The 25,615-nt window shown below is 41.8% G+C and overlaps 1 protein-coding gene and 1 pseudogene across 3 annotated transcripts; both read left to right on the forward strand.

The window, feature by feature from the left end:
• The first annotated feature begins 1,320 nt into the window (after positions 1 to 1,320).
• On the forward strand, positions 1,321 to 22,989 carry LOC103107157 (mas-related G-protein coupled receptor member X2-like). 3 transcript variants are annotated; one of them, XM_060177063.1, is made up of 3 exons: positions 1,321 to 1,451; positions 16,828 to 16,990; positions 20,749 to 22,989. In XM_060177063.1, exons 2-3 carry the CDS (start codon positions 16,980 to 16,982, stop codon positions 21,746 to 21,748), a joined length of 1,011 nt encoding a protein of 336 aa, XP_060033046.1. In that variant the 5' UTR covers positions 1,321 to 1,451; positions 16,828 to 16,979; the 3' UTR covers positions 21,749 to 22,989. The 3 variants fall into 3 exon arrangements, with proteins under 3 accessions (XP_060033046.1, XP_060033047.1, XP_060033048.1); XM_060177064.1 differs by having other exon boundaries at positions 1,348 to 1,451; positions 16,825 to 16,990; XM_060177065.1 differs by having other exon boundaries at positions 1,433 to 1,451; positions 16,909 to 16,990.
• On the forward strand, positions 5,100 to 6,069 carry LOC103107158 (mas-related G-protein coupled receptor member X2-like; annotated as a pseudogene).
• Positions 22,990 to 25,615: the final 2,626 nt, after the last annotated feature.

Here is a 25,615-nt window from a genome sequence, read left to right on the forward strand (position 1 = left end):
CCCCACCTGCAGGGGAGTCGCTTCACAGGCGGTGAAGCAGGTGTCTATCTTTCTCTCCCCTTCTCTGTCTACCCCTCCTCTCTCCATTTCTCTCTGTCCTATCCAACAACGAATTGCGTCAACAAGGGCAATAGTAATAACCACAACGAAGCTACAACAAGGGCAACAAAAGGGGGGAAAAAATGGCCTCCAGGAGCAGTGGATTCATGGTGCAGGCACCGAGCCCAGCAATAACCCTGGAGGAGGAAAAAAAAAAAAAAAGAATAAAGAAGCTTCCAATGGAGGGGATGGAACACAGAACTCTAGTGGCGGGAGTTGTATGTATGTATGTATGTATGTATGTATGTAATCCCTGTTATCTTACAATCTTGTTAATCATTATTAAACCACTAATAATAAGTAGATAAATCAATAAATAGAAAAGAAAACAATAAAAGATTATACCCATCATATAATAAATCTAATGGCTATTAGAACTAAAATATAATTTCATTTCCAAAAACAATATATGCAATTGAGCATCTTTTTATGTGTCTAAGGAATACTTGTATAATCTTGATGAATCAATACTTTGCCAATTTTTAAATGGCTCCTTTTTTAATTTGTAGATGTTTTACATATATGTATATATTCTTAACTATGTATTCTGATAAGTGCTTATCCAATTGACTTGCCTATTCATTTTTAATAAATTTTATATTTAAAGCACCTTAGGACCCCATATATTCTCTCCCTACCTCCACCTCCCACACAATTTCTAGTCTTAGATTGTCTGGAAGGGTAAGTGGAAATGTTTGTACCAGGTCTATTGCTTTTGTTAATTGAGGAAAACTTAAGCAAAATTTGCAATTGTATGGGGTGATAAAATATATTAGAACACACATACACACACTTGTAAGTTCAGCATTTGTGCATTCATTTACCCACAGATTAAAAGTCCATACAATGTGAATAACTCTAGAATGCTACTTGTGACTGTACTAAATTTGCACATACTTCTTTCTTGTCATTATTCTCTTTTTTAAAAAGAGAGTATAGTAACTATTTACATAGCATTTATATCACAGTCTGTATTATAAGTGCTCTAGAGACAGTTTAAAACATCTTCAACATCAAACTGAACTGCAAATAAAATGATGTGAACAATTCACCCAGATGGATGAGACTTTAGATTTCTAGCCATTAAAACTGAAAGAAAAAATAAAAGCTACTTTTAATAACCAAAGCCCTCCTTTTGAGCGTCTACAGACTAGTTTTTCCAGCTCCCCCTTGTGGAGTATACAACAAAATGTTGAGAAGCACGCCAAGAAGACTGCTGTTTGCACACATTTGGTAGCCTACCATCACCAGTCTCCACTCCTGTCGGCTGCTCCCTAGGACAGAGACCCTGTCGATTGCAGGAGGTTCTTCTCTTTAGCTCAAGTCAGCTTCTACCTGCAGCAGGAAGAAAGGTATGTTTGTCAATTATTTTCAAATCCACTGTTGTGTTTTTCCTCTGAGTGAACATTTACGTAACTCCACTTAGGGATGGAATATTCAGGGAGGGATAGGGTCTCCAGCAGGGAGGAAAAAAGAACAGAAGAAAAAGCAAAAGTTCTCTCTTCTCTTTGGGTGTTGACTGCTACAGCTGTAAGAGACCTGAATGGATAAAGCAGCACTGTTTCCCCTTATTGTGTCCTCTCCCATCCCCCTTTATCCCAACCACTATTATGTGACAATGCAGTCACATAAGAAATGTGCTTTAAGTGCACGTGGCGCAAAGCACAAGGACCAGAGGAAGGATCCCGGTTTGAGCCCTGGCTGCCCACCTACAGGGGAGTCGCTTCACAGGCGGTGAAGCAGGTCTGCAGGTGTCTATCTTTCTCTCCCTCTCTCTGTCTTCCCCTCCTCTCTCCATTTCTCTCTGTCCTATCCAACAATGAACGACATCAATAACAACAATAATAACCACAAAAGGCTACAACAACAAGAGCAACAAAAGGGGGAAAAATGGCCTCCAGGAGCAGTGGAGTCATGGTGCAGGCACTGAGCCCCAGCAGTAACCCTGGAGGCTGGAGGCAAAAAAAAAAAAAAAAAAAAAAAAAAGGAAAGAAAAGAAAAGAAAAAGAAAAAGAAAGAAATGTGCTCTTTTTCTAATTTAGGGAGCAAAATAGAATGCGTGTAATTGTCTACAAGTTGAATTGTGAATAATCCAGATCTCTGTTTTATATAATCTTTACAATTATTTTTCTTTCTGCATTTCTCAGGTTACCAGCAACAAATATACAGTTTAAAATGGGATGGTGGGCGCCAGGTGGTGGCACACCTGGTTGAGCACATATGTTATAATGTGCAAGGACCTGACAGGATCTTCAAGCCCCTGGTCTCCACCTGCAGGGGGAAAGCTTTTCGAGTGGTAAAACAGTACTGCAGGTGTCCCTCTGTCTCTCTTCCTTTCTTTCTCACTTTCCCTCTTAATCTCTGGCTGTCTCCATCCAATAAATAAAGATAATAAAATAGGGTGGTTGGAGAGAGCCGGATTAAGCAACAATTTCTCAGCAAGGCCAAGTTCAGGTAAAGTTTTCTGGAATGGTTCCTACCACTAGGGAAAGTAATGGCAGGAGCCTTAACATCAACAGACTTGAAAGACAAGGGAAAGAGAACTATCTAGAAGTTAGGGAGCACTGTGGCTATAGTTGTCGGTGTATCTGTGGCTATACAAAAGTTCTGCCAAATAGGGGCTGTGCCCTTCAGTGGAGTAACACAATTTCTGTAAAGTCTGGCGGGAAAAGTCTGGAAGTTAAAAGTTTCAACTCCTTCTCCTCTTGCTCCCATATCCTGTCAGTTTCTCCCTTTCATTGAAAGCACCCAGGTGCCAAAAAAGAGAGAGTCCATCCAACCATAAGGCATACAGATGTCTCCTAGGACACAGAGAGGGCAGAGATGATGGGAATGAGACCTGATACACACGGAGACTATCTGCACCCTCATCACCGCCACTACTCCTCCTACTTCACATTTCTTGGGCTTTCTCTTTATGGGACTGAATTTATTTCTCATTCTTTTTTTCTCTTTTCTTTTTTTTTTCTACCAGGGTTATTTCTGGGGCTTCGTGCTTACAGGATAAATCTACTGCTCCCAGCAGCCTTTTTTTTTTTAATAGAGAGAGAAAGAAATTGATAGGGAAGAAGGAATTAGGGAGAGAGACCTGTTGCACAACTTCACCTGTCATGAAGCTGCCCCCTTGCAGATGGGGACAGGGGCTTGAACTTAAGTCCTTGCACATGGTAGCACATGCACTCTACCTGGTGTGCCACCACATAGTCCCGTTTTTTATTCTTATTCCTCCCATTTGTTGACTGCTTGTTCACACCTCTCTACCTCATGTCACTTTGTTGGAACAGTATCTTCTTATCATAAATGCCTTGACAGTGAGATGTAGGCTTTGTCTTAAATTAGGGATATGTAAATACACTCACAGATATCTTAAGTTTATGATCTTGGTTGTTCTAGAAAGAAAACCATTTTCAGGGGGCCAGGCGGTGGCACATCTGGTTAGGTGCTCACATGACAGTGTTCAAGGACCCAGATTCAAGCTCCCTGGTCCCCACTTGCAAAGGGAAAGCTCCATAAGTTGTGAAGTAAGGCTGCAGGTGTCTCTCTGTCTCTTTCCCTACCTATCCCTGCCCTCTCAATTTCTCTCTGTCTCTATCCAATAATAAATAAATAAATAAATATATTTTTTAAATATAGAAAACCATCACAGTGACTTAAACAAGACAGAAGTTACTAGACTGAAGTGGTGACTCAAAGAGTCAGACACCAGAGCCCTCCCAACTTAATGCTCCCCTTCCATAAAAAAGGAAACAAGCTTGGTCCAGTATGACATCATCATCCCACCAACAGAAGAGAAAAAAAGGAGACACACTGGAGTTGGTTCCTCATTTGTGCTCACTTCCCACGGCATTGCCACTGAACATCAAGGAAAGCTGGGAAATACTGTCCTTTTTCTGGCCCAAAACTCTAAGAAGCATTATGTGAGGAGAATGTATATTGGAGGAACTAGCAGTCTCTACAGTCTGTGATTTTTCTTTTTCTGGTGTCACTTAGGGCCTCACACATTTGTGACTTCACAACTTAGAGCCCACTTTTTTAGATGACAAAAGAGATAGACAGACCTTAAATTCTGAGTCAGAATCTATATTCCCATGAAAATTTGGGGGAATCTCCTCACAGTTAAATATGTGGCAAAGAACAGCATAGGCAGAGTGAAACCTTTTCGTAGGATAATGAGAAATGAAATTTTCATCATTTATATTTATGCTTCATGATGTTTATTAAATTTAATTTAACCCATATGGTCTCCCATTCCTAAGCTTCCTATCACTTAGTCACTCACTAATTTTTTGAAAAAGAAAAATCTTAACTTTATCTACAGTATTACTCAAACAAATCAGGTATCTGGGACACATTGATGAATAGAACCAAGTAACTTATCCTCAGAAAGGTGACACACTGAATGATTTTTAATGTAATGCACCTGACAGTTCACACAGCTGTCACAAAAGAGTCATCATCCCTCCATGGCCCTAAATCCTTTTCTTCCTGCTGGGTGTACAACTCACTGTCACTACAATGACCCAGAGGTAACGCATGAGGCCTCTCAGTGCATTTCAGAACCTCAGTGCCAGAAGTAGCAAGTGCAGGAGTCAAGATCATATTCCTCTCAATAATTTGTCCAGATCACTCTCCGCTTGTCTACAGGGGACAAGAATTGGTATAGGATAGAGAGGTAAGGATGTTAGAAGTAGAAAAAGCCAAGGCTCCAGAGTAGGAAAAATGAAGGCTGAACCCAGGTTTTAGGACATCAAAGTTGTAAGATCCTCCTTACATATTGTAACCTGTACAAGTCTCCATTTCCTTTCTTTGTAATATATGGACTGTATTTTCCAAGTAGTAAAATGGTGATGAGAATCAGGGAGTGAGTGAGTGAGTGTGTGTGTGTGTGTGTGTGTGTATGTGATAGATACTCTGGTCTTTTTGTGTTCCCAGGGGCACCAGTGGAGGGGTTTTATAGCATGTACTCCACTGTTTCAGTCTGAAGGATTACACTCACTCCAATGAATGGGACTGACCAGGCCATTCCTGAAGTGTTTGGCTGGAGGACCCTGATTCCAGCTTTGTTACTGATTACCACTACCCTGTTTGGGATGGCAGGAAATGCTGTTGTGCTCTGGCTCCTGGTATTCTGCATTCAGAAGAACACCTTTTCTGTCTATATTCTCAGCCTGGCAAGTGCTGACTTCCTCTTCCTCTCTGTTCAGGTATAGAATCCCTGAATAGATTTGTCAGCCTTCTAGAGCTGATATAGAATCCCTGAATAGATTTGTCAGCCTTCTAGAGCCCAGCCTTATCTCCATCCACAGCATTTTCACCACTATGCTGATCTTCACTTACATAGCAGGAATGAGCATTGTCAGTGCCATTAGCATGGAACGATGCTTGTCTGCCCTCTGCCCCGTCTGGTGCCACTGCCTCTGCCCAAGATACACGTCAGTAGTCAAGTGTGCCCTGCTTTGGGTTTTGTCCTTGCTGCTGTGCATCCTGGATGGACATTACTGTGGTGATGATTTATGTAAGCTATTTGACTTAGTCACTGTTGCATGACTGATTTTCTAGCTTGTGCTACTGTCTGGACTCAGCCTGGTCCTGGTGCTCAGAATGCTGTTTGGCTCACAGCGAATGCAGCTGACCCGGCTGTATGTGACCATCGGGCTGACAGTGCTGCTCTTCCTCCTCTGTGGCCTGCCTTGGGTCATCCAGTGGTTTCTCTTAATATGGATTCCATATGGGTATGATACACTCTTCTACCAACTTTATCAAGTTATGAATGCCCTGTCCTATATCAACAGCTGTGCCAACCCCGTCATTTACTTCTTTGTCGGCTCCTTCAGACAGAGGAGACAACAGCAGCAGTCACTCAAGCTGGTTCTTCAGAGGGCTTTGCAGGACTCTCCTGAGGTGGATCAAGGTGAAGGCAGCCACCCTGGAGAGGTCCTGGAGATGTCAGGGATCAACCAGGTGTGCTGATTCAGAGCCTCTGCATCAGTCACAAAGTTGTATCTGGAGAAGTAGAAGACCCCTATCATTGGAAGTTCTCCTAACTTCTCTCAGTTAAAATAACTCTCAGTCTGGGCCCCTGGTCTTAAAAGAAGACAAGATAATGATGGTGTTCCTGAGGATGGCTGAGACAATAATACATGCCAAACAAACATTGAGTGTAGCCTCTCAAGAACAGTTTGACTTTTTCTCAGTACTGTAGGTGAATGCTTCCAACACTGGGTCCAGGACTGCTCCTATTTTTGAAGCATTGTCCATTAGCAGTAGCTGAAAGCAGTACAGTTCAGGAAAGTCTAAATCTCTGTGGTCACTGTACTATAGAGACTAAAAAAGCATTGTGATTCTGGCACTTATGTTGTCATTGTATTGCAAAAAATCTTAACAAAATTAAAAGGATTAATATTTAGCCTTATGCCAAAGAACTTTTGTTTTATTCTGGAACACATTGGATTAGTTCCATAGCTTAACAAATGTTTATTGAATAATGACTTGGTGATTTAATTGACAAATGAACCTTAAAATCAAGTCTGTGCTAAATCTACATTTACTAGATTTGAGTCAACAACTTTTAACTTCTTTCCTTGATGTTTTCATCTTTTACAAATGTGGAGTTGTTTCCTTAGAAGATCAAATCAACAGTGAGGCATACTTCAGGTTCTACTAGACAGCTTGCCTTCCTTGCTTTCACTCATATCCCTCTAATAGATGTCCATCCATATGCATCCTTTCTCATTCTACCTATTCTCTTCTTCCCTGAAGCTTCTTCTCAGAGTTGTTTGTTTGTTTTTGGTTTTTATTTTTTGTTTGCATAAAACTAGGTTTTTTGAGGCCTTTGTTTTTTTTTAACCAGAGCACTGGTGAGCTTTGGTTTATGGTGGTGCAAGGGTTTGAACCTGGGACTTTAGAGTCTCAGGCATCAGAGTCACTTTGCATAACCATTATGCAATCTATCCCCATCCACTCTTTTCTTTTATTTATTTATTTTTTATTTAATTTAATTTATCACTGGAGTTTGGTGCTAGCACTACAAACGCATCATTTTCAGCAGCCTTTTTTTTCCAGTTTTATTTTATTAGATAGGACAGAGAGAAGTTATGAGGGGGTGGGAATACAGAGAAGGAGAGAGAAAGAGAAACACCTACAGACCTGCTTTATTACTTGTGAAGCACCTCCCCTGCAGGTGGGGAGCCGGTGCTCAAAACCTGGGACCATGTGCATGGTAATGTGTGTGCTCAACCAGGGGCCCCACTACCAACTGTCCTAACTTTCTAAAGCTATGCATTCATTACTAGAAAATTCCCTATAAAGACATCTTGTGTGCATCCTAGTATGTTGTGTTTCCACTTTCATCTGTTCCAAGGTTTCTTTTACTTTCTGTTTCTTCTTGGACTCACTAGTTATGGTTCAATATCCACATACTTATAGATTACTCAGCATTTCTCTCTTTTTTACTTCTAGTTTCATATAAGTGTGGTCTAATAAATATTTGGTATTATTCAATTTGTGTTAACTAGGAATTGTTGTGTATTCTATCATGCACTCTGTATTGGAAAATATTCTGTATGGACATGAGAAGAACACGTTTTCTGCTTCTATTGGATGGAATGGTCTTTAAGTGTCTCAGGTAAACTGTTTCAGTGTATGGCTCAAGTTCCATTGTTTCCTCAGTGTTTTATTGTCTGATGAACCACCCAAAGCTGAAAATAGGGCATTGAGATCCCATGCTGTAATTGTTTGCTGTTTCTGTTTAGTAATTATTTGCTTAACATACAAACATGCTATATATTGGGTAGGTATTATGATTGTTATGACATTTTGTTGAATTGACTCCTTTAACATTACATAATGACCTCTTTCTCTTATATTTCTGATGTCTTATCTAATATAAACAAGGACAGGTGGCAGAGAAGGAAGTCAACCCCGAGTAGGATAACACATACATCTTGTCTGTCAACCATGAGACACACTTCCCCCGTTGACCAATGTCAGACTGAACACAGAGAGAATCATGGATAGAAGGCCTATCATAGAGCAGCTATGATACCTGACAAACTTCAAAGCTGCCTTACATTGATGGTAGGGAATGTATATTTTTCAAAGGCATTCAGCAGGAAAGAGAAGATCCAGAGCAGAGCTCACTTGATAGCTCGTGTCAGCTCAGACAGTGCAGTGATAAGATAGGTCAAGGACATACATGCAGCTGAGAAGACTCATTTTAGTTCTGAGGGAAACAACTTCACAGAAGTCAGGAAGTTAAAGTTGTAGTCATCATAATAAAGAAAGGTGCAGGCACGTTGCAGTCACTATCATGATTCCGTCCTGACTTCTCTGGGCAAACTACCTCACCAATGTGTCCCAAAGTCTCACCTCTGCAGAGGCCTACCCTTCTAGAGAAAAATAGAAAAAGACTAGGGGTATGAATCCACTGCCAACATCTATGTCCAGCGGAGAAGCAATTACAGAAGCCAGACCTTCCACCTTCATCACTCCATAAAGAATTTTGGTCCACACTCCCAGTGGGATAGAAATATTAGGGGAAGATGACCAGAGGGTACTGAATTCCAGCTCCATAAGGAGCTGGAGAGAGAAGAGGAGAAAGGGAGGGACATTTGGATGTATTAATAGCTGTAGGTGTGACTTGGAAAGGAAAAGAAGACAGGACCAGAAGAAAAACTGGGGGGGAGGCAGGTGGTGGCACACCTGATTGAGTGTCCATGTTACAATAGGCAAAGGCCCAGGTTCAAGTCCCCGGTTCCCACCTGCAGGGGGAAAGCTTTGCGCGTGGTGAAGCAGAGCTACAGGTGTCTTCTCTCTCTCTCTCTCTCTCTCTCTCTCTCTCTCTCTATCACCTCCTTCTTAATTTTTGGCTGTCTTTATCCAATCAAAAAATATAAAAAATAATTGGCAAATATATAGACAGATAGTTGTAGAAATAATAGTTAACCTATATCTGCTACCTTAGGAGAACTGCTGTAGCTTCCAATGGAAGGAATAGGGACACAGAACTCGGGTAGTGGCAATGGTGCAGAGTTATATCCCTGCTGACATGTAATTTTGTAAATTAATATTAAATCACTAATAAAATAAAAATATATGAATATAAAAAAAAAAAAAGAAGAAAGGAGTCGGCAAGTGACAACCCCAAGTCCATGACCATGCAGACTAGGAGAATTTCAGCCTGGGCAGAAAGCATTTCTTCACATACACGAGCCTAGGAGGATGACAAGCCCCACAAGCTCACACAGGGAATAAAGTGGGGCAGCAACAAGAGGCCAGGGACACAGCTCAGAGGACTGACCTGATGGATACATTCAGGGAATAAATGCTACATCCTGTCTGACTATAGTACTTAGGTTCAGAAACATTCTGCTGTACAAAATATACTTCCTTACTGTTTCTGTTTCACAGGTCTGAATGCTTGGATGGAACAAAGCAATATAGAAAGAAGGAAGAACAGGGAGTTGGGTGTTGTAAATTAACTTAAAAGGGGGGTTGGGGGTTGTGGCTGCTTGTGGTGCATAGAAGGGGAGCTGGGAACTGGTTTAAACAATACAAAGTTTGTTAGGATGAAACAGGTAAAAGGCAAAATAAGCACTTATCATCAAGGATTAAAAGTACACTAGGTCTATAAGGTCTGAGTATAGTCGTCAAAAGTTTAGTCCCATAATGTAAACAATTATAAACTCTGGTAAAGGTTTCTCATGGCTGTAGAGGGGTCTAAAAGTTTACCGGCTAGCAGAGTCACACGTGTTCAGTTCCCAGGAGAAGTTTACTGGCTAGCAGAGTCACACGTGTTCAGTTCCCAGGAGAAGTAGCCATGGATGTCTGGAGCACCTCAGCCAAGATGCTTCTGACCAGAAGAAGAGGAGCCAAAAAGAGCTCACGTGCTCAAAGTCCCGTGCTTTTATACAGCCCCTTCTCTGAAGCACCTCCTCAGGGTGAGGTCATTTGTATGCTAATAGTCCCAAACTCCTGCTGGGGTCACCACAGTTGGGTGGTAGCACAGTGGGTTAAGCACAGGTGGCTCAAAGCACAAAGACCAGCATAAGGATACCTATTCAAGTCCCCCCAACCCCGCTCCCCACCTGCAGGGGAGTCGCTTCACAGGTGGTGAAGCAGGTCTGCAGGTGTCTGTCTTTCTCTCCCCCTCTGTCTTCCCCTCCTCTCTTCATTTCTCTCTGTCCTGTCCCACAACAATGACATCACTAAGAACAATAATAACTACAACAATAAAAAAAAGAAAGAAAGAAAGAAGGAAGAACAAAAAGAGCAAAAGGTTCTGATTGTCACAGTCAGATCTCCCACAGTAAAGCTGTCGGAACTATATCCCTGCTTCCTGTCTTTTCCTGGAGGAAAATAGACTCCCCACATGCCTCATCTGAAGGTGGCATCATAAAGGTGTGAACAAGTAATCATCTCTTTTGCCCCATCTTGGATGGAGCTTAAAGGAATCATGTTAAGTGAGATTAGCCCAAAAAGAAGGATGAATACCAGATTACTGCACTCATAGAGAGAATTTAAGAAACAAAGACAGAAAGGGAAAAATCAAAGTAAAATTTGGACTGAGTTTGGTGCACTAGATAAAAGGAAAGACTCTGAAAGAGGGTGAGAGAGGGAGCGGAGGGTTTTAGGGTCCTGGTGCCAAGTTTGGGAGGAGAGTGTACTGAAAATGGTATCACAGAAGATGAGAAATTGGACTCATATGTCAACGACTGTACGATATACTATAAAACTCCAGTAAAATTATTTTTTTAAAAAAACTATCACCAATTGTTGTAAGTGATATCATTAATAAGTAAGCTGTTACTTTTCCTTAAATTGACCAAGAAAAAAAAGCAAAGTATACTAAAAGAATACAAATTTTCTAAGATGTGAAGGGCTAGGCGGAGTGCACACAGCTGAGCACAAACATTACTATACAAAATCTAACCCAAGTGCTAACACCTAGCCCCTAACCCGAACACCAACCCCAAGCCACAAACCCTAGCCCATAACCCTAACACTGGGCCAGCCCCAAGCCAGTAGCCCCTAGCCCCCATCCCATAACCCTAACCACGAACCATAGCTCCAGCCCCTAACCCCTAGCCCCAACCCTAGCCCCTAGCCCCTAACCCCTAGCCCCTAACCATTAACCCCTACCCCCTAACCCTAGCCCCAGCCCTAACCCTGGGTCCTGCATGGTGGATGCTTCACTATCGGTGAGGCAGGGATGAAGTTTTCTCTCTTTTTCTCTCCCTCTGTATCTCCCACTCCCCTCTCAATTTCCCATCAAATAAAGTAGAAAGAAAAAGAAAGGGGAGAATGGCTGCCAAGAGCAGTGGATTTATAATACTAGCGCTGAACCCCAGAGATAACCATGGTGGCAATAAAAATAAATAAATAAATAATACAAAAATATTTTTCTGGGAGTCGGGCAGTAGCACAGCGGGTTAAGCGCATGTGGCACAAAGCACAAGGACCAGCATAAGGATCCTGGTTCAAGCCCCTGGCTCCCCACCTGTAGGGGAGTCACTTCACAGGCAGCTCCTCTCTGTCTTCCCCTCCTCTTTCCATTTCTCTCTGTCCTAACCAACAACGATGACAACAAGGGCAACAAAAGGGAATAAATAAATAAATATTTTAAAAAAGAAAAAGAAAAAAAAAGAAGGCTATCATTATAAAATAGATATATTTTTCTAAGATCTATAGAAGTTAGAGTTTAGCTCTTTGTCTTCTTGGGAGAGGGTGGGTAACTGCATGAACTTCAGGGGAAACTGGTGCCAGTGGCAGATTTATCAAGATGATAAACAAGCCCTGTGACTTCCTCCCTGGGCCCACTTACCACCAGAGACCAGTATTCACTGGGCACATAAAACCTCACAAGATGTTAATCAGCTGTATCTTCTGCCCATTCTCACTATACAGTGCCCTCCTCACAGAGAACCACTGTTCCAGAGCTATCTCAGACAACAGAGAATCAGGGCAGCACCGACTAGCAATATAAGCCTACACCTAAGCCCTAGAACAAGTCTTGTACACACACATACACACACACACACACACACACACACACACACACACACACTGAGGATGGTGGTGCACCCAGTTAAAGTGCACATTATCAGGTGCAAAGACCTGGGTTCGAGCCCCTGTTATCCTCCTCCAGGGAGGATGCTTCATAAGTGGTGAAGCAGCTCAGCAGATGTCTTCTTCTTTTAATTTTTAAACAACTTTGAACATAAACACCATTCCCACCACCAAAAGACTGTGTCCCATCCCATCCTCCCCTCCCCGCCATGAGCTAAGGCAGAAAGATAAAGAGGAGTATGGGATGATACCACTCATAAACAGAAGTTGAGAAAGAAGAACAGAGAGGGAAACTCAAGGCAGGATTTGACTGAATTTGGAGTAGGGCACCAAAATATAACCCTGGGTTGACGATGAGAGTGGATGTTCGGCTTCATGGAGCAGATGTCTTCTTTTCTCTCTCCCTCTATACCTCCCCCTTTCCATCTCAATTTCTCTCTGTCCTATCAAATAAAATTGAAAAAAATTAAGGAAAATTTTGCCACCAGGAACAGTGGATTCGTGGTACCAGCATGAAGCCCCAGCAATAGCCATGGTGGCAATAAAAAAAAAAAAAAACACAAAATAAAAAGTGAAAGTCCTTCACCCCATTCCCAGAGAGGATTAAAGAGTTATTTCCATTCTCAGCTTCTTTCAGTCACTTTATAAGGTTACATGATAATTTTACAGATTATTTTGTAGTTCTTAATATTTCACCCTCAATCTGATTCTCTCTTTTTTTAATAAGATAAGGGACTTACCACAAACTTATTTTTTTAATTGTGGTAATGTTGGTTTCAAAGACTATGTATTATGTGAACAATTTCATTCATCTTCAGACTGTCCCAACAATCGTCCATTAAGCCTTGCTCTGCAATGTTTTTCCACCCCCTACCTGGCTTTAACCTCAGTTCTGCTTCAGAACCCATGGGGTTCTTTTCCTCTGACTTACTGCAAAGTTCTTCCAATTCACAGTTTGTGTCAGCAATGTATTTTCAGTTCTTCAAGCAACAAGAAACATTTTCAATCATATGTCCTGGTTTTCCCCTTTAGGACTCTCATGTTGCAGCTTACTAATTAACTACTTACCATTTTAAAATACTTTGAATCATTAAATATATCAAACAATGGGGAAACAGGATAGAGTTCACCTGGTAGAGTCAATGTCTCACCATGTTCAAGGACCTGGGTTCACACCTCAACTCCATGACACCAGGAGCGTTTAATGGCTGGTGGAGCGGTACTATAATTGGCCTCTCTCTGTCTTTCTCTCTCTCTCTTTCTCTCTCTCTCTCTTCCTCCCTGCTCTCTATCTAAAATTAAAAAGAAGGAAAAATTGACACGAGACCAATGCTATCATATATACATGAAGTCCTAGCACCTGATTAAAAATTAATTGGGGGGACCGGGTGGTAGTGCAGTAGGTTAAGTGCACATGGCATGAAGCACTAGGATGGGCATAAGGACTCCGGTTCAAGCCCCTGGATTCTCACCTGCAGGGGGGTTGTTTCACAAGCAGTGAAGCAGGTCTGCAGGTGTCTATTTTCTCTCCTCCTCTCTCAATTTCTCTCTGTCCTATCCAACAACAACAGCAGTAACAACAAAGGCAACAAAATGGGGAAAATGGGCCTTCAGGAGTAGTGAATTCATAGTGCAGGCACTGAGCCCCAGCAATAACCTTGAAGGCAAACAAAATAAAATTAAATTAAAAAATTAACTAGGGGAATGGGATTCAGTTGACATTATAGTAATTTAGAGCCATTAATTCACATATTTCTTTTTCTTTTTTGCCTCCAGGGTTATTGCTGGGGCTTGGTGCCTGCACCACAAATCCACTGCTCCTGGAGACCATTTTTTCCCCTTTTGTTGTCCTTGTTGTTTCATCATTGCTGTGGTTATTATTATTGTTGTTGTTGCTGTCGCTGGACAGGATAGAGAAATCGAGAGAGGAGGGGAGACAGAGAGGAGGAGAGAAAGATAGACACCTTCAGACCTGCTTCACCGCCTATGAAGCGACTTCCCTGCAGGTGGGGAGCCAGGGGCTCAAACAGGGATCCTTAGCTGGTCCTTGGGCTTCGCGCCACGTGCGCTTAACCCGCTGTGCTACCGCTTGACTCCCCATTCACACATTTCTTAATGAAAATCTATATTTAGCTACTGCACTGAACTCTCATTTCCATTTTGAAGGAATGTTTCTTTAGATTATCAAATGAAAAGATAAATAAGAAAATGTCTTAAAAACTATAAGGACTAGGTGGTGGCTCAGTGGTAGACGGCAAAACTTCAACGTGTGAAGTGTTGAGTTCAAATCTTGGCACTGCATATGTTAGAGCAATACTGGAATGATAGTAAAAACCAAATTAATTAGGGGCTGGATAACTTATTAGGTAGGTTGCCTCACTATCGTGCACAGTGACCCAGGTTTGAGCCTTGGCACCACAGGGGAAGCTTCAGAGCTATGGTGTCCATTCCTCTCTCTTCCTGTCTCTTTCTCTGTCTATCTGAATTAAAAAGTGTTACAGAGTGGCAAAATCATGCATGTTCAAGGCCCTGATTCCACAAAAAAAAAATATGATTATTAACAAACACAGCAAATGAGAAAACGTTTTTCAATCACTCACATGATCTATCAGTATTTAATAAGCAGCTACTATATGTCTGAAATTGGCTTTGGCAGTAGAAGTTATGGGGTCAATAATAACAAATGCCATGCCCTTTTAGAGCTTCAGTGCTCTCTAGCATCATTCAGGGAGCTAATGGAGATGTCCTATGGGAGCTGGGTGCACATATTCCAATATGCAAGGACCAAAGTTCAAGCCCCAGTCCCCACTTGCAGTGGAAAAGCTTCACAAGTAGTGAAGCAGTGCTGCAAGTATCTCTCTGTCTCTCTTTCTCTATCTTCCCTTCCTCTCAATTGCTGGCTGTCTCTATCCAATAAATAAAGATTTTTAAAAAGCTGAGATGTAGGGTATAAGAGCTGAAGACTCACACAGAGGATTTTGAATTGAGAATTCTGTGACTACACAGAAATAGAGAAAGAAAAGAAAAAACAGTTAATGAGGAAAGGGGAAACCTAAGAAAGTGTGATTGTCTGGAAGCACAAGAGGAAAAGTGTTTCTGCTGGAGAAAATAGCCAGTCTTCTTAAGATGCTGTCAAGTCATTAAGGAAAAATGAAAACTGAGAATTGACGTTATAATATGGAGTCATGACTGAACCTATCAGGAGTGATTCCAAAACAACTATAGTTAAAATCATAGTGAAATGGGTTTAATAACTATCTCAGTCTGTTCTAACAAAATAAAACCCAGTGCCTTGCAAATTATAGTATGTTATTACTCACAGTTCTGTGACTAGGAAGTTCAAGATCAAAGCACCAGCAGAGTGACTGTCTGTTGGGAGTTGCTTCTTACATTTGATAGGTCAGAGAGAAATTAAGAGGGGAGGGAGGAACATGAAAGAAAGACACCTACAGATCTGCTTCACCACTTAGGAAACACCCCCCTCCCTGCAGGCAGGGAGCAGGAACTCAAACCTGGGTCTTTGCGAAAGGTGACGCGTGCACTTAACCAGGTGTGCTACCACTCTGTCTCTGTTTCTTTTTTCTTTTCTTTTTTTGCCTCCAGGGTTTTCGCTGGAGCTCGGTGCCTGCATTACGAATCCACTGCTCCTGGAGGCCACCTGCCCCATTTTGTTGCCCTTGTTGTTACCCTTGTTGTTGTCATTATTGTTGTCATTGCTGTTGTTGCTGGATTGGACAGAGAGAAATGAGAGAGGATGGGAAGACAAAGAGGGGGAGAGAAAGACAGACACCTGTAGACCTGCTTCACTGCCTGTGAAGTGATCCCCCTGCACACCAGGAACCGGGGGCTAGAACCAGGATCCTTATGCCTGCCCTTGCACTTTGTGCCATGTGTGCTTAACCCACTGTGCTACCGCCCAATGCCCAGATTGAGTACTTTTAAAAAATTAATTTTACTCTCCTTCTGTGATAATTCCAAATCTCCTACTGTATTCTAAATTTCCTATATGTTATATGAAAAATGAATTCAGAACTTTTGTGGTGGGTACAGTGTGGAGCTTCACCCTATAATCTCACAATCTTGTAACCCACTATTAATTACAAATAAAAATGGTTATAAATGGGTCTAGGCAATAGTACACCTTGTTCAGCGCACAAGTTACATGCTCAAGGATCCAGGCTCAAATCCCTGGTCCTCACCTGCAGAAGAAATCTTCATGAGTGGTAAAGTAGGGCTGCAGGTGTTTCTCTGGTTTTTTCCCTCTTTTCCTCCCCTTCCTCTCAATTTATCTCTGTCTGATCAAATAAAAAAAAGAAAAACATATTTAAAGAATGGTTGTGAAGAATGAGTTCCTGAGTTTGAACCCCAGCACAACATACACCAGAGTGATGTTCTAATCCTCTCTCACCTCCTTTCTCTCTCTCTCTCTCTCTCCCTCCTTAAACAAATCTTCAGAAATATTTAACAAGTAAATAATAAAATGTTTCTCTTTAATCCTATAATCATAACTAATTTGGAACAAAACCAGAATCAAACTTGCAGGAAAAGGAACTGAACGGTACGGGGATGGGCAGTTAGAGAGATAGAAGAGTCAGACCAAATGTGGAGAAACATCTTGTGAGGATCATGACTAAACAACTCTGACCTCCCATTTGCCAGCAGGTCGCTGTGCAGGAAATCACAGGGACTGGCCAGCATCTTGATAAGCCCCCTCCAACACCAGGTTCCACTCCTACCCTGCAGACTTCTCTAGAGAGAAATATCTACTAGCAACTGTCAATCCTAAGAGGCTCACCTATCCGCAGGGGTCAAGAATGGAGGAAAGGTATGTTGTATTGAATGTATCTGCAATGTTCCTATTGCGTTTTTCTCTTAGTGAGAATAGTAACTCTAGTTGGGGAGAGGGCACCCAGGGAGTGGAAGCCTTAGAGGCTTCTATATGAAAAGGCGGGGGAAGGGGAAGGTAAGCTCTTTTCTTGGGTCTCTGAATACTAGACACTTCACTATGGAAGATCTGAACGGCTACAACCATTATTCCTCTTAGTGAACCCACTCTCCCTTTCCTTTGAAATACTTAAGTTTGCTCTCATGGTGAGAGATGTTCGGCTTTCTTAAATGAGGGTGCACGGTAGGACACATGCATGTATAACAAAGCTGAAGCGTCCTGTACTGCTTGCTTTTTGAAAGCACTTTTCTGTGTCTTTCAAGAATCCAGCAGAGGTCCACATATAGGGCAATTTACTGGCATGAGCAGGCTTAGGAAAGGTGACCACTAACCCAAAGGAATGTAGTAGTAGGAAGGCTTTCTATGCTTCAGTTCCCCCGAGCGTGAATGGAGTAATAGTACCTGCCTCACAGAGCTCTTTAGCAGTTCTCTACATGAAAGTGTTGGATTGGCTACTATTGTTCATCCAGCTGTGAGTCAGTTTCCCATCTGAGTTATAATTCAAGTGATGATCTTGGTTTTCATCCCAACTACTCCACACTATAGGAATGATCACTTAGGGAGTTGGGCTGTAGCGCAGCGGGTTACGCGCAGGTGGCGCAAAGCACAAGGACCGGCATAAGGATCCCGGTTCGAACCCCGGCTCCCCACCTGCAGGGGAGTCACTTCACAGGCGGTGAAGCAGGTCTGCAGGTGTCTATCTTTCTCTCCTCCTCTCTGTCTTCCCCTCCTCTCTCCATTTCTCTCTGTCCTATCCAACAACGACAACAACAATAATAACCACAACAATAAAACAACAAGGGCAACAAAAGGGAATAAATAAATAAAAATAAAATATTAAAAAAAAGGAATGGTCACTTAAACATTTTTTTACAATTTCTTGACCCTAAAGAATCCTTTTCATAAATCAGCAAAAGAAATGGCTTTGAAGACTGCATGGTGGTAGGGAGAAACAAAGAATGAGTGGATTAGGGGGTCAGGTGGTGGCGCACTCAGTTAAGCTCACATAGTACCAAGTACAAGGATCTGGGTTCGAGCCCCCAGCTCCCCACCTGCAGAGTGGGGGCACTTCACAAGCAGTGAAGCAGATCTGCAGTTATCTATCTTTCTCTCTCCTTCTATATCTCCCCCTCTTCCCTCAATTCCTCTCTGTCCTATCCTATAAAAAGGAAAAAATGGCCACCAGAAGCAGTGCCATTTGCCAGCACCAAGCCCCAACAGTAGCCCTGGAGGAAAAAAAAAAGAGTGGATTATAGCATACAACTCAAGGCAAATCACTTTTAATCTCCTTTATTTTGTCAATGGCTCAAGTATCTTTACTTACATTGCCACTTCTTTCTCTCCCAACTTGCCAGTTCTTTTCTAAAAGTCAGAGATATTCAGATAAGGCCTTCCAGGTTCTCACTAAAGTGGCTCACCAGTGGATAAAGATCTCACAGAGTCTTATCAGTTATCTGTGAAAGCATAAACTATTCTCACAATATATCAGAGCCTTCCACAGGAGGAAAGATCAGGAATGGAGTTTGGTCTGTCTTTGTGTGTTCTCTGGGGACTAAATTCATGTAAAATTTGTTGTTGTTATTGTTGTTGCATTGAACCCAAATTTACACTACCTCTAAGATTCCTCTCATTCATTCATTTGTTGATTTAAAAAAATTCTTGATGACCCTAAATTATAATCTTTTCTTTTTTAAAAAATTTCTTTATTGGGGAATTAATGTTTTACATTCAACAGTAAATACAATAGTTTGTACATGCATAATATTTCCCAGTTTTCCATCTAACAATACAACCCCAACTAGGTCCTCTGTCATCCTTTTTGGGTCCGTATTCTCCCCCACACCCTCCCCAGAGTCTTTTACTTTGGTGCAACATGCCAGTTCCAGTTCAGGCTCTACTTGTGTTTTCTCTTCTGATCTTGTTTTTCAACTTCTGCCTGAGAGTGAGATCATCCCATATTCATCCTTCTGTTTCTGACTTACTTCACTTAACATGAATTTTCAAGGTCTATCCAAGATCAGCTAAAAACGGTGAAGTCACCATTTTTTATAGCTGAGGATTATTCCATTGTATATATACCACAACTTGCTCAGCCACTCATCTGTTGTTGGACACCTGGGTTGCTTCCAGGTTTTTTTGGCTATTACAAATTGCACTGCTAAGAGCATAGGTGTACACAGATCTTTTTGGATGGGTGTGTTGGGTTCCTTAGGATATATCCCCAGGAGACGAATTGCAGGATCATAGGGTAGGTCCATTTCTAGCCTTCTGAGAGTTCTCCAGACTGTTCTCCACAGAGGTTGGACCAATTGACATTCCCACCGGTGATGCAGGAGGGTTCCTTTGACCCCACAACCTCTCCAGCATTTGCTGCTGTTACCTTTTCTGATTTATGACATTCTCACAGGAGTGAAGTGGTATCTCATTGTTGTCTTGATTTGCATTTCTCTAGCAATCAAAGACTTGGAGCATTTTTTCATGTGTTTCTCAGCCTTTTGGATCTCTTCTGTGGTGACTATTCTGTCCATGTCCTCCCCCATTTTCAGATGGGGTTATTTGTTTTCTTGTTGTTGAGGTTTGAAAGTTCTTTATATATTCTGGTTATTAGCCTCTTGTCTGATGTATGGCATGTAAAGATCTTCTCCCATTCTGTGAGGTGTCTCTTGGTTTGGGTAGTAGTTTCTTTTTCTTTTTTTTTTTTTTTTAAGATTTCATTTATTAATGAGAGGGATAGGAGGAGAGAGAGAAAGAACCAGACATCACTCTAGTACATGTGCTGCCGGGGACTGAACTCAGTACCTCACTCTCCAGAGTCCAATGCTTTATCCACTGTGCCACCTCCTGGACCACGGGTAGTAGTTTCTTTAGCTGTGCAGAAGCTTTTAAATTTGATTTGATGTAGTCCCATAGGTTTATGCTTGCCTTAGTCTTCTTTGTAATTGGATTCATTTCATTGAAGATGTCTTTAAAATTTATGCAGAAAAGAGTTCTGCCAATATTTTCCTCTAAGTATCTGATAGTTTGTGGTCTAACATCCAAGTCCTTGATCCAGTTGGAATTTACTTTTGTATTTGGTGAAATATAGTGGTTCAGTTTCATTCTTCTGCATGTTTTAACCCATTTTTTCTAACACTATTTGTTGAAGAGACTCTGCTTTCCCCGTTTAATAAATCATGATATTTTCTCCTTGAGAGTTATACCACTACTCTCAGTCACTAAGATTGTTGATAGGCCATGCTTGAGGCTTTGAATTTCTGTCCTAAAGAAACCTCAGTCCCAAGACAGAATAAATGCTGAACACAGAGTTCTATTGCAGTCTAACACAGTCTACCCAGACTTTTCTCCATCTGTCTCTAGGAGACAAGGCATGCCTTAAGTCAGTGAGTGGGGGTGTTTGAATGAAAGCATATTCCTTTGTAAGAATAGTATTCAAGTAATAGTGGAGAAATCCCAAGCAGCAGAGTCAGAACTGGATGTGAGTCCAGGTTTTAACTTCAGTTTTATGTGACCTTCTAATTAATTCTCTGCAGTTTCTATTTCTCTCCTCTGTAACGTGAGGACAGGAATTCCATGCAGGAGGGTGGCTGTTAGAATCAGTGATAATACAGGAAGTGTTCAAGTCTTATTTGTGTTCCCAGGGTCACCAGTGGAGGGTTTCTAAACATGGATCCAACTCTCTCAACCTTGGAGATGGAAGCCACATATGTGAACGACATGTTCTCACCTCAACCTTCAATTAGCAACATGGAGTACTTGATCGTGAACTCTCTGCGCCTGCTCTTTGCCCTGGTTGGACTGGCAGGAAACTCTGTTGTGCTCTGGCTACTGAGCTTCCACATTCGGAGGAACACATTCCACACCTACATCCTCAATCTGGCGGGCGCTGACTTCCTTTTCCTTTGCTTCCAGATTATATATTCTCTGGGAAGATTCACCTTCTTCTCCATCCCCGACTTTTGCATTTCTTTGTGGACCTTTGCATACCTCTCTAGCTTGAGCATCCTTAGTGCCATCAGCACTGAGCGCTGCCTGTCTGTCCTGTTTCCCATATGGTACCACTGCCGCCGCCCAAAACGCATGTCAGCTGTCATGTGTGCCCTGCTCTGGGCCCTGTCCCTGCTGCTGAGCATCCTGGAAGGAAAGTACTGTGACTTCCTGTTTCAGAATTATAACCATGATTTGTGCCAGGAGTTCGACTTCCTCACCGCTGCCTGGCTGATTTTCTTGTTTGTGCTTCTCTCTTGGACCAGCCTGGCCCTGCTGCTCAGGTTACAGTGTGGCTCCCAGAGGATGCAGCTGACCCGGATGTACTTGACCATCGGGCTCACAGTGCTGGTCTTCCTCCTTTTTGGCCTGCCTTGGGGCATCCACTGGTTCCTTGTGATATGGCTTCAGATAGAATTTAATGTGTTCTTTGACTATGCTTCTGTGTTGGTTCTGTTGTCCTGTGTCAACAGCTGCACTAACCCCTTCATTTACTTCTTCGTTGGATCCTATAGGAAGCAGCGACAACAGAGGCGGCCAACCTTCAAGCTGATTCTACAGAGAGCTTTGCAGGATGATCTGGAGGAGGATCAAGGTGAAGGCAGCCACCCTCAGGAGACCCTAGAGATGTCAGGAAGAAGTGAGATGTCCTGAAGATACTGCTTGGGTTACACAGGTGTGACTTGGGGAACCAACTTATTTTGCTCATAAGTTTGGGAAGTTTTCCCAACTTCTCTCTGCATAGGGTCACTGGTATTAATCATGCTCCTTGAGAAAGTGGGATAAGACAGCACCTGGTAAGCAAACACTGAATGCAGTTTCTCAAGGGTCCTCTAACTCAGGCATCTTCCCCCCTCCCATTCTCACATGAAGTTTGCCAAATTGGGATTCCACAGGTTCCCAATTTGGAAGATTCTCATTCAGCAAAGGGTAGAATCAATGGAAGAACAGTCTGAATATTACTGCAACCAAGAAGATGAAATTATGTCGTTTGGAACAAAATGGATAGAACTGGAGGTGATTATGCCTTGTGAAATAAGTAGAGAGGAAAGACAGCTACCAGATGGTTTCCTTCATATGTGGAATCTAGAGATCTGATTTACAAGAATTTGCAAAAAAAAAAAAAAAGAAGGAAGCAAATGGTTTCTAAAACTTGTGAGAACTCTGGTGGTTATCTTTGGGAGGTGAGAGGGTGGGAATACAGAGCTTTGGTGGTGGTGGGTGTGGTGTAGGTACATTGTAACCATATAATCTTGTAACACAATATTAATACAAATAATAAATAATAAACATTATTAGTTCTCTAGGGCTGGAGAAATATAATGGTTATGCAAAAAGACTCTCGTGCCTAAGGCTCCAAAGTCCTAGGTTCAATTCCATATACCAATATAAGCCAGAGTTGAGCAGTACTTTTGTAAAATAAAATAAAAATTATGGGTTCTCTGTTTTATCTATTACTGTTTTATCTATTATTTTATCTATTATTATCTAGTCTCCATGCTTGCTTTTGTCCAACAAATTGCCCCAATTTAGTTACTGTTGCTTTAAAATACTCTTTGAAGTCAGAGAGTAAGATGTTTTCATTTCTCTTAAAAATTCTTTCCCCTTCTATTGTTATTATCACCAATTCCTGATCTCCCCTCCTCTGTGAGACTGAGTCTACTAGTTAAACTTTCCAAGTTACATTAAATTTCATGCAATGTGTTCATCATTTCCAAATATCTTCCCTCATTTGCTGGGTTGCCTGGTTATGCTTATGTAGTTTGCTTTCAGTGTATAGAAGTTCTGTAATGCCATGTTACCCCATATATCTGCTCTTAATTTCATTTTCCATGCCCTTGGGGTTGAGCCTCCAAATACATCTTTGATGTGAAAATTCTGAAGTTTCACTGACATCTTCTTCTATAAATTTTAGAGTTTCTGGTCTAATATCTAGATCTTTAATCCATTTTGATTTGACCTTGGTGTATGGTGTTAGGTGGTGGGCTAGTTTCATTTTCTACATGTGACTGTTCAATTTTTCTAGCACCATTTGTTGAAGAGACCTTCTTTACCCCACTGAATGGTTTTGACCTGCTTCTCATATATGGCGTAGTTGTACGTGGTATCACAGACTTTAAAGTACAATCATTCCTAAGCAAATCATAGCTTTCTTCCATTTTTGTAATCAGAGGGGATAAGCACACCATGCTGAAGGGGATGAATTTTTCTGATATCTACAGAGGCTGGAATCTAGCTTCTTGTTTTCTGGGGGTGGAAGAAGGGGAAATCCACTGTAGGAGCTGCAGGGGAAACTGATGTCAAAGGAGGACTAATCAAGTTGACGGGCAGACTCTCTGACTTCCTTCTGGCCACTAGAGGCCCAGACTAATTGGCAAACATAACCTAAGAAAATAGTAATTAAATGGGGGTCTGGTGGTGGCACACTTGGTGAAATACTTCTTTACAGTGCCCGAAGACCCAGGTTCAAGCTCCTGCTCCCCACCTACAGGGAGGAAGCTTCATGAGTGGTGAAGCAGGTTTGCAGGTGTCCCTCTTTCTCCCTCTCCCTCTCCCTCTCTCTCCTTCCCCTCTCAATTTCTCTCTGTCCTTTCTAATAAAAGAAAGAAAAAAGAAAAAAATGGCTGTCAGCAGCAGTGGATTTGTCCAGAAAGCAATAAACCCCATCAACAACACTAGTGGCAATAAAAAATATGTAAAAATAGAGAGCAGGCAGTGGCATACTGGGTTAAGCACATAGTAAGAAGTGCAAGGACTGGTCCAAGGATCCCCACCTACAGGGGGGATCACTTCAAAAACAGTGAAGTGGGTCTGCAGGTGTCTGTCTTTCTTTCCCCCTCTATCTTCCCCTCCTCTCTCAATTTCTCTCTGTCCTATCCAACAACAACAGCAGCAATAACAAAAATAATAACAACAACAATGATAAACAACAAGGGCAACAAAAGGGAAAAATTAGCCTCCAGGAGCAGTGGATGTATAGTGTAGGCACCAAGCCCCAATGATAATCCTGGAGGCAAAAAAAAAAAGAAAAAGAAAATAAGAAAGAGAGAGAGAAAGAAAGAAAGAAAGAAAGAAAGAAAGAAAGAAAGAAAGAAAGAAAGAAAGAAAGGAAGGAAGGAAGGAAGGAAGAGGGAGTCGGGCAGTAGCATAGTGGGTTAAGCGCACGTGGCACAAAGCGCAGGGCCAGCTTAAGGATTCCAGTTTGAGCCCCTGGCTCCCCACCTACAGGGGAGTCACTTCACAAGTGGTGAAGCAGGTCTGCAGGTGTCTATCTTTCCCTCCTCTCTCCATTTTTCTCTCTCCTATCTAACAATGATGACATCAATAACAATAATAACTACAACAATAAAACAACAAGGGCAACAAAAGAGAAAATAAATAAAAATTAAAAATTTTAAAAAAAGAAAGAAAGAAAAGGAGTAAATTTAAAACCAGTAAAAAGCGGGGGAGATAGCATAATGGTTATGCAAACAGACTCTCATGCCTGAAGCTCCTAATCCCAAGTTCAATCCCCCGCACCACCATAAGCCAGAGCTGAGCAGTGCTCTGGTGTTTCTTTCTGTCTTTCTCTCTCTCTGCATTTCTCTCAAAAATAAAATAAATAAAATTAAAAAATAAAATAAAATAAAAACCAGTAAAAATAATACTGGGGGGGGGGGTCGTGCAGTAGTGCAGCAGGTTAAGCGCACGTGGTGCAAAGAGCAAGGACTGGCTTAAGGATCCCGGTTCGAGCCCCTGGCTCCCCACCTGCGGGGGAATTGCATTACAGGCGGTGAAGCAAGTCTGCATGTGTATCTTTCTCTCCCCCTCTCTGTCTATCCTTCCTCTCTCGATTTCTCTCTGTCCTATCCAACAACGAATGACATCAACAGCAACAGCAACAATAACCACAACAAGGCTACAACAACTAAGGGCAACAAATGAGGGGAAAAATGGCCTCCAGGAGCAGTGGATTCATGGTGCAGGCACTGAGCCCCAGCAATACCCTGGAGGCAATAATAATAATAATAGTAATACTTTGGAAATAGTCAACGTTGGAAATTGAAAACATGGTTCTAAATAGCTCACAGTCAAAGAAGGAAAACTAGAGAAGTAAGAGATACTAGGAACTAAATGAAAAGTACATGTCAAAACTGTACTATCTAGCAAAAGTTGTACTTAGAAAAATAAGTAAATTAATAGAATTAACATCAGATAAAAATAGATAAAATCAACTAAGTTAAAACATGTTTCTTGGCTGGGGGTGTGTATCCACCTACCAACATTCATGTCCAGCAGAGAAGCAATTACAGAAGCCAGAACTTCCACCTTCTGCACCCTATAAAGAATTTGGTCCATACTCCCAGTGGGGGAGGAATGATATGGGATGATGATAAGAGGGCTTTGACTCCCAATTCCATCAAGACCTAGAGAGAGAAGAGGAAAAAAGGAGGGTCATTCAGAAGTATTAATAGGTATAGGTATGACTTGGAAAGGAAGAAAAGGTAGGGCCATAGAAGAAAATGGGAAATATATATATGT

The sequence above is a fragment of the Erinaceus europaeus genome, chromosome 17 (assembly GCF_950295315.1).
Source record: "Erinaceus europaeus chromosome 17, mEriEur2.1, whole genome shotgun sequence".
Taxonomy (NCBI): domain Eukaryota; kingdom Metazoa; phylum Chordata; class Mammalia; order Eulipotyphla; family Erinaceidae; genus Erinaceus; species Erinaceus europaeus.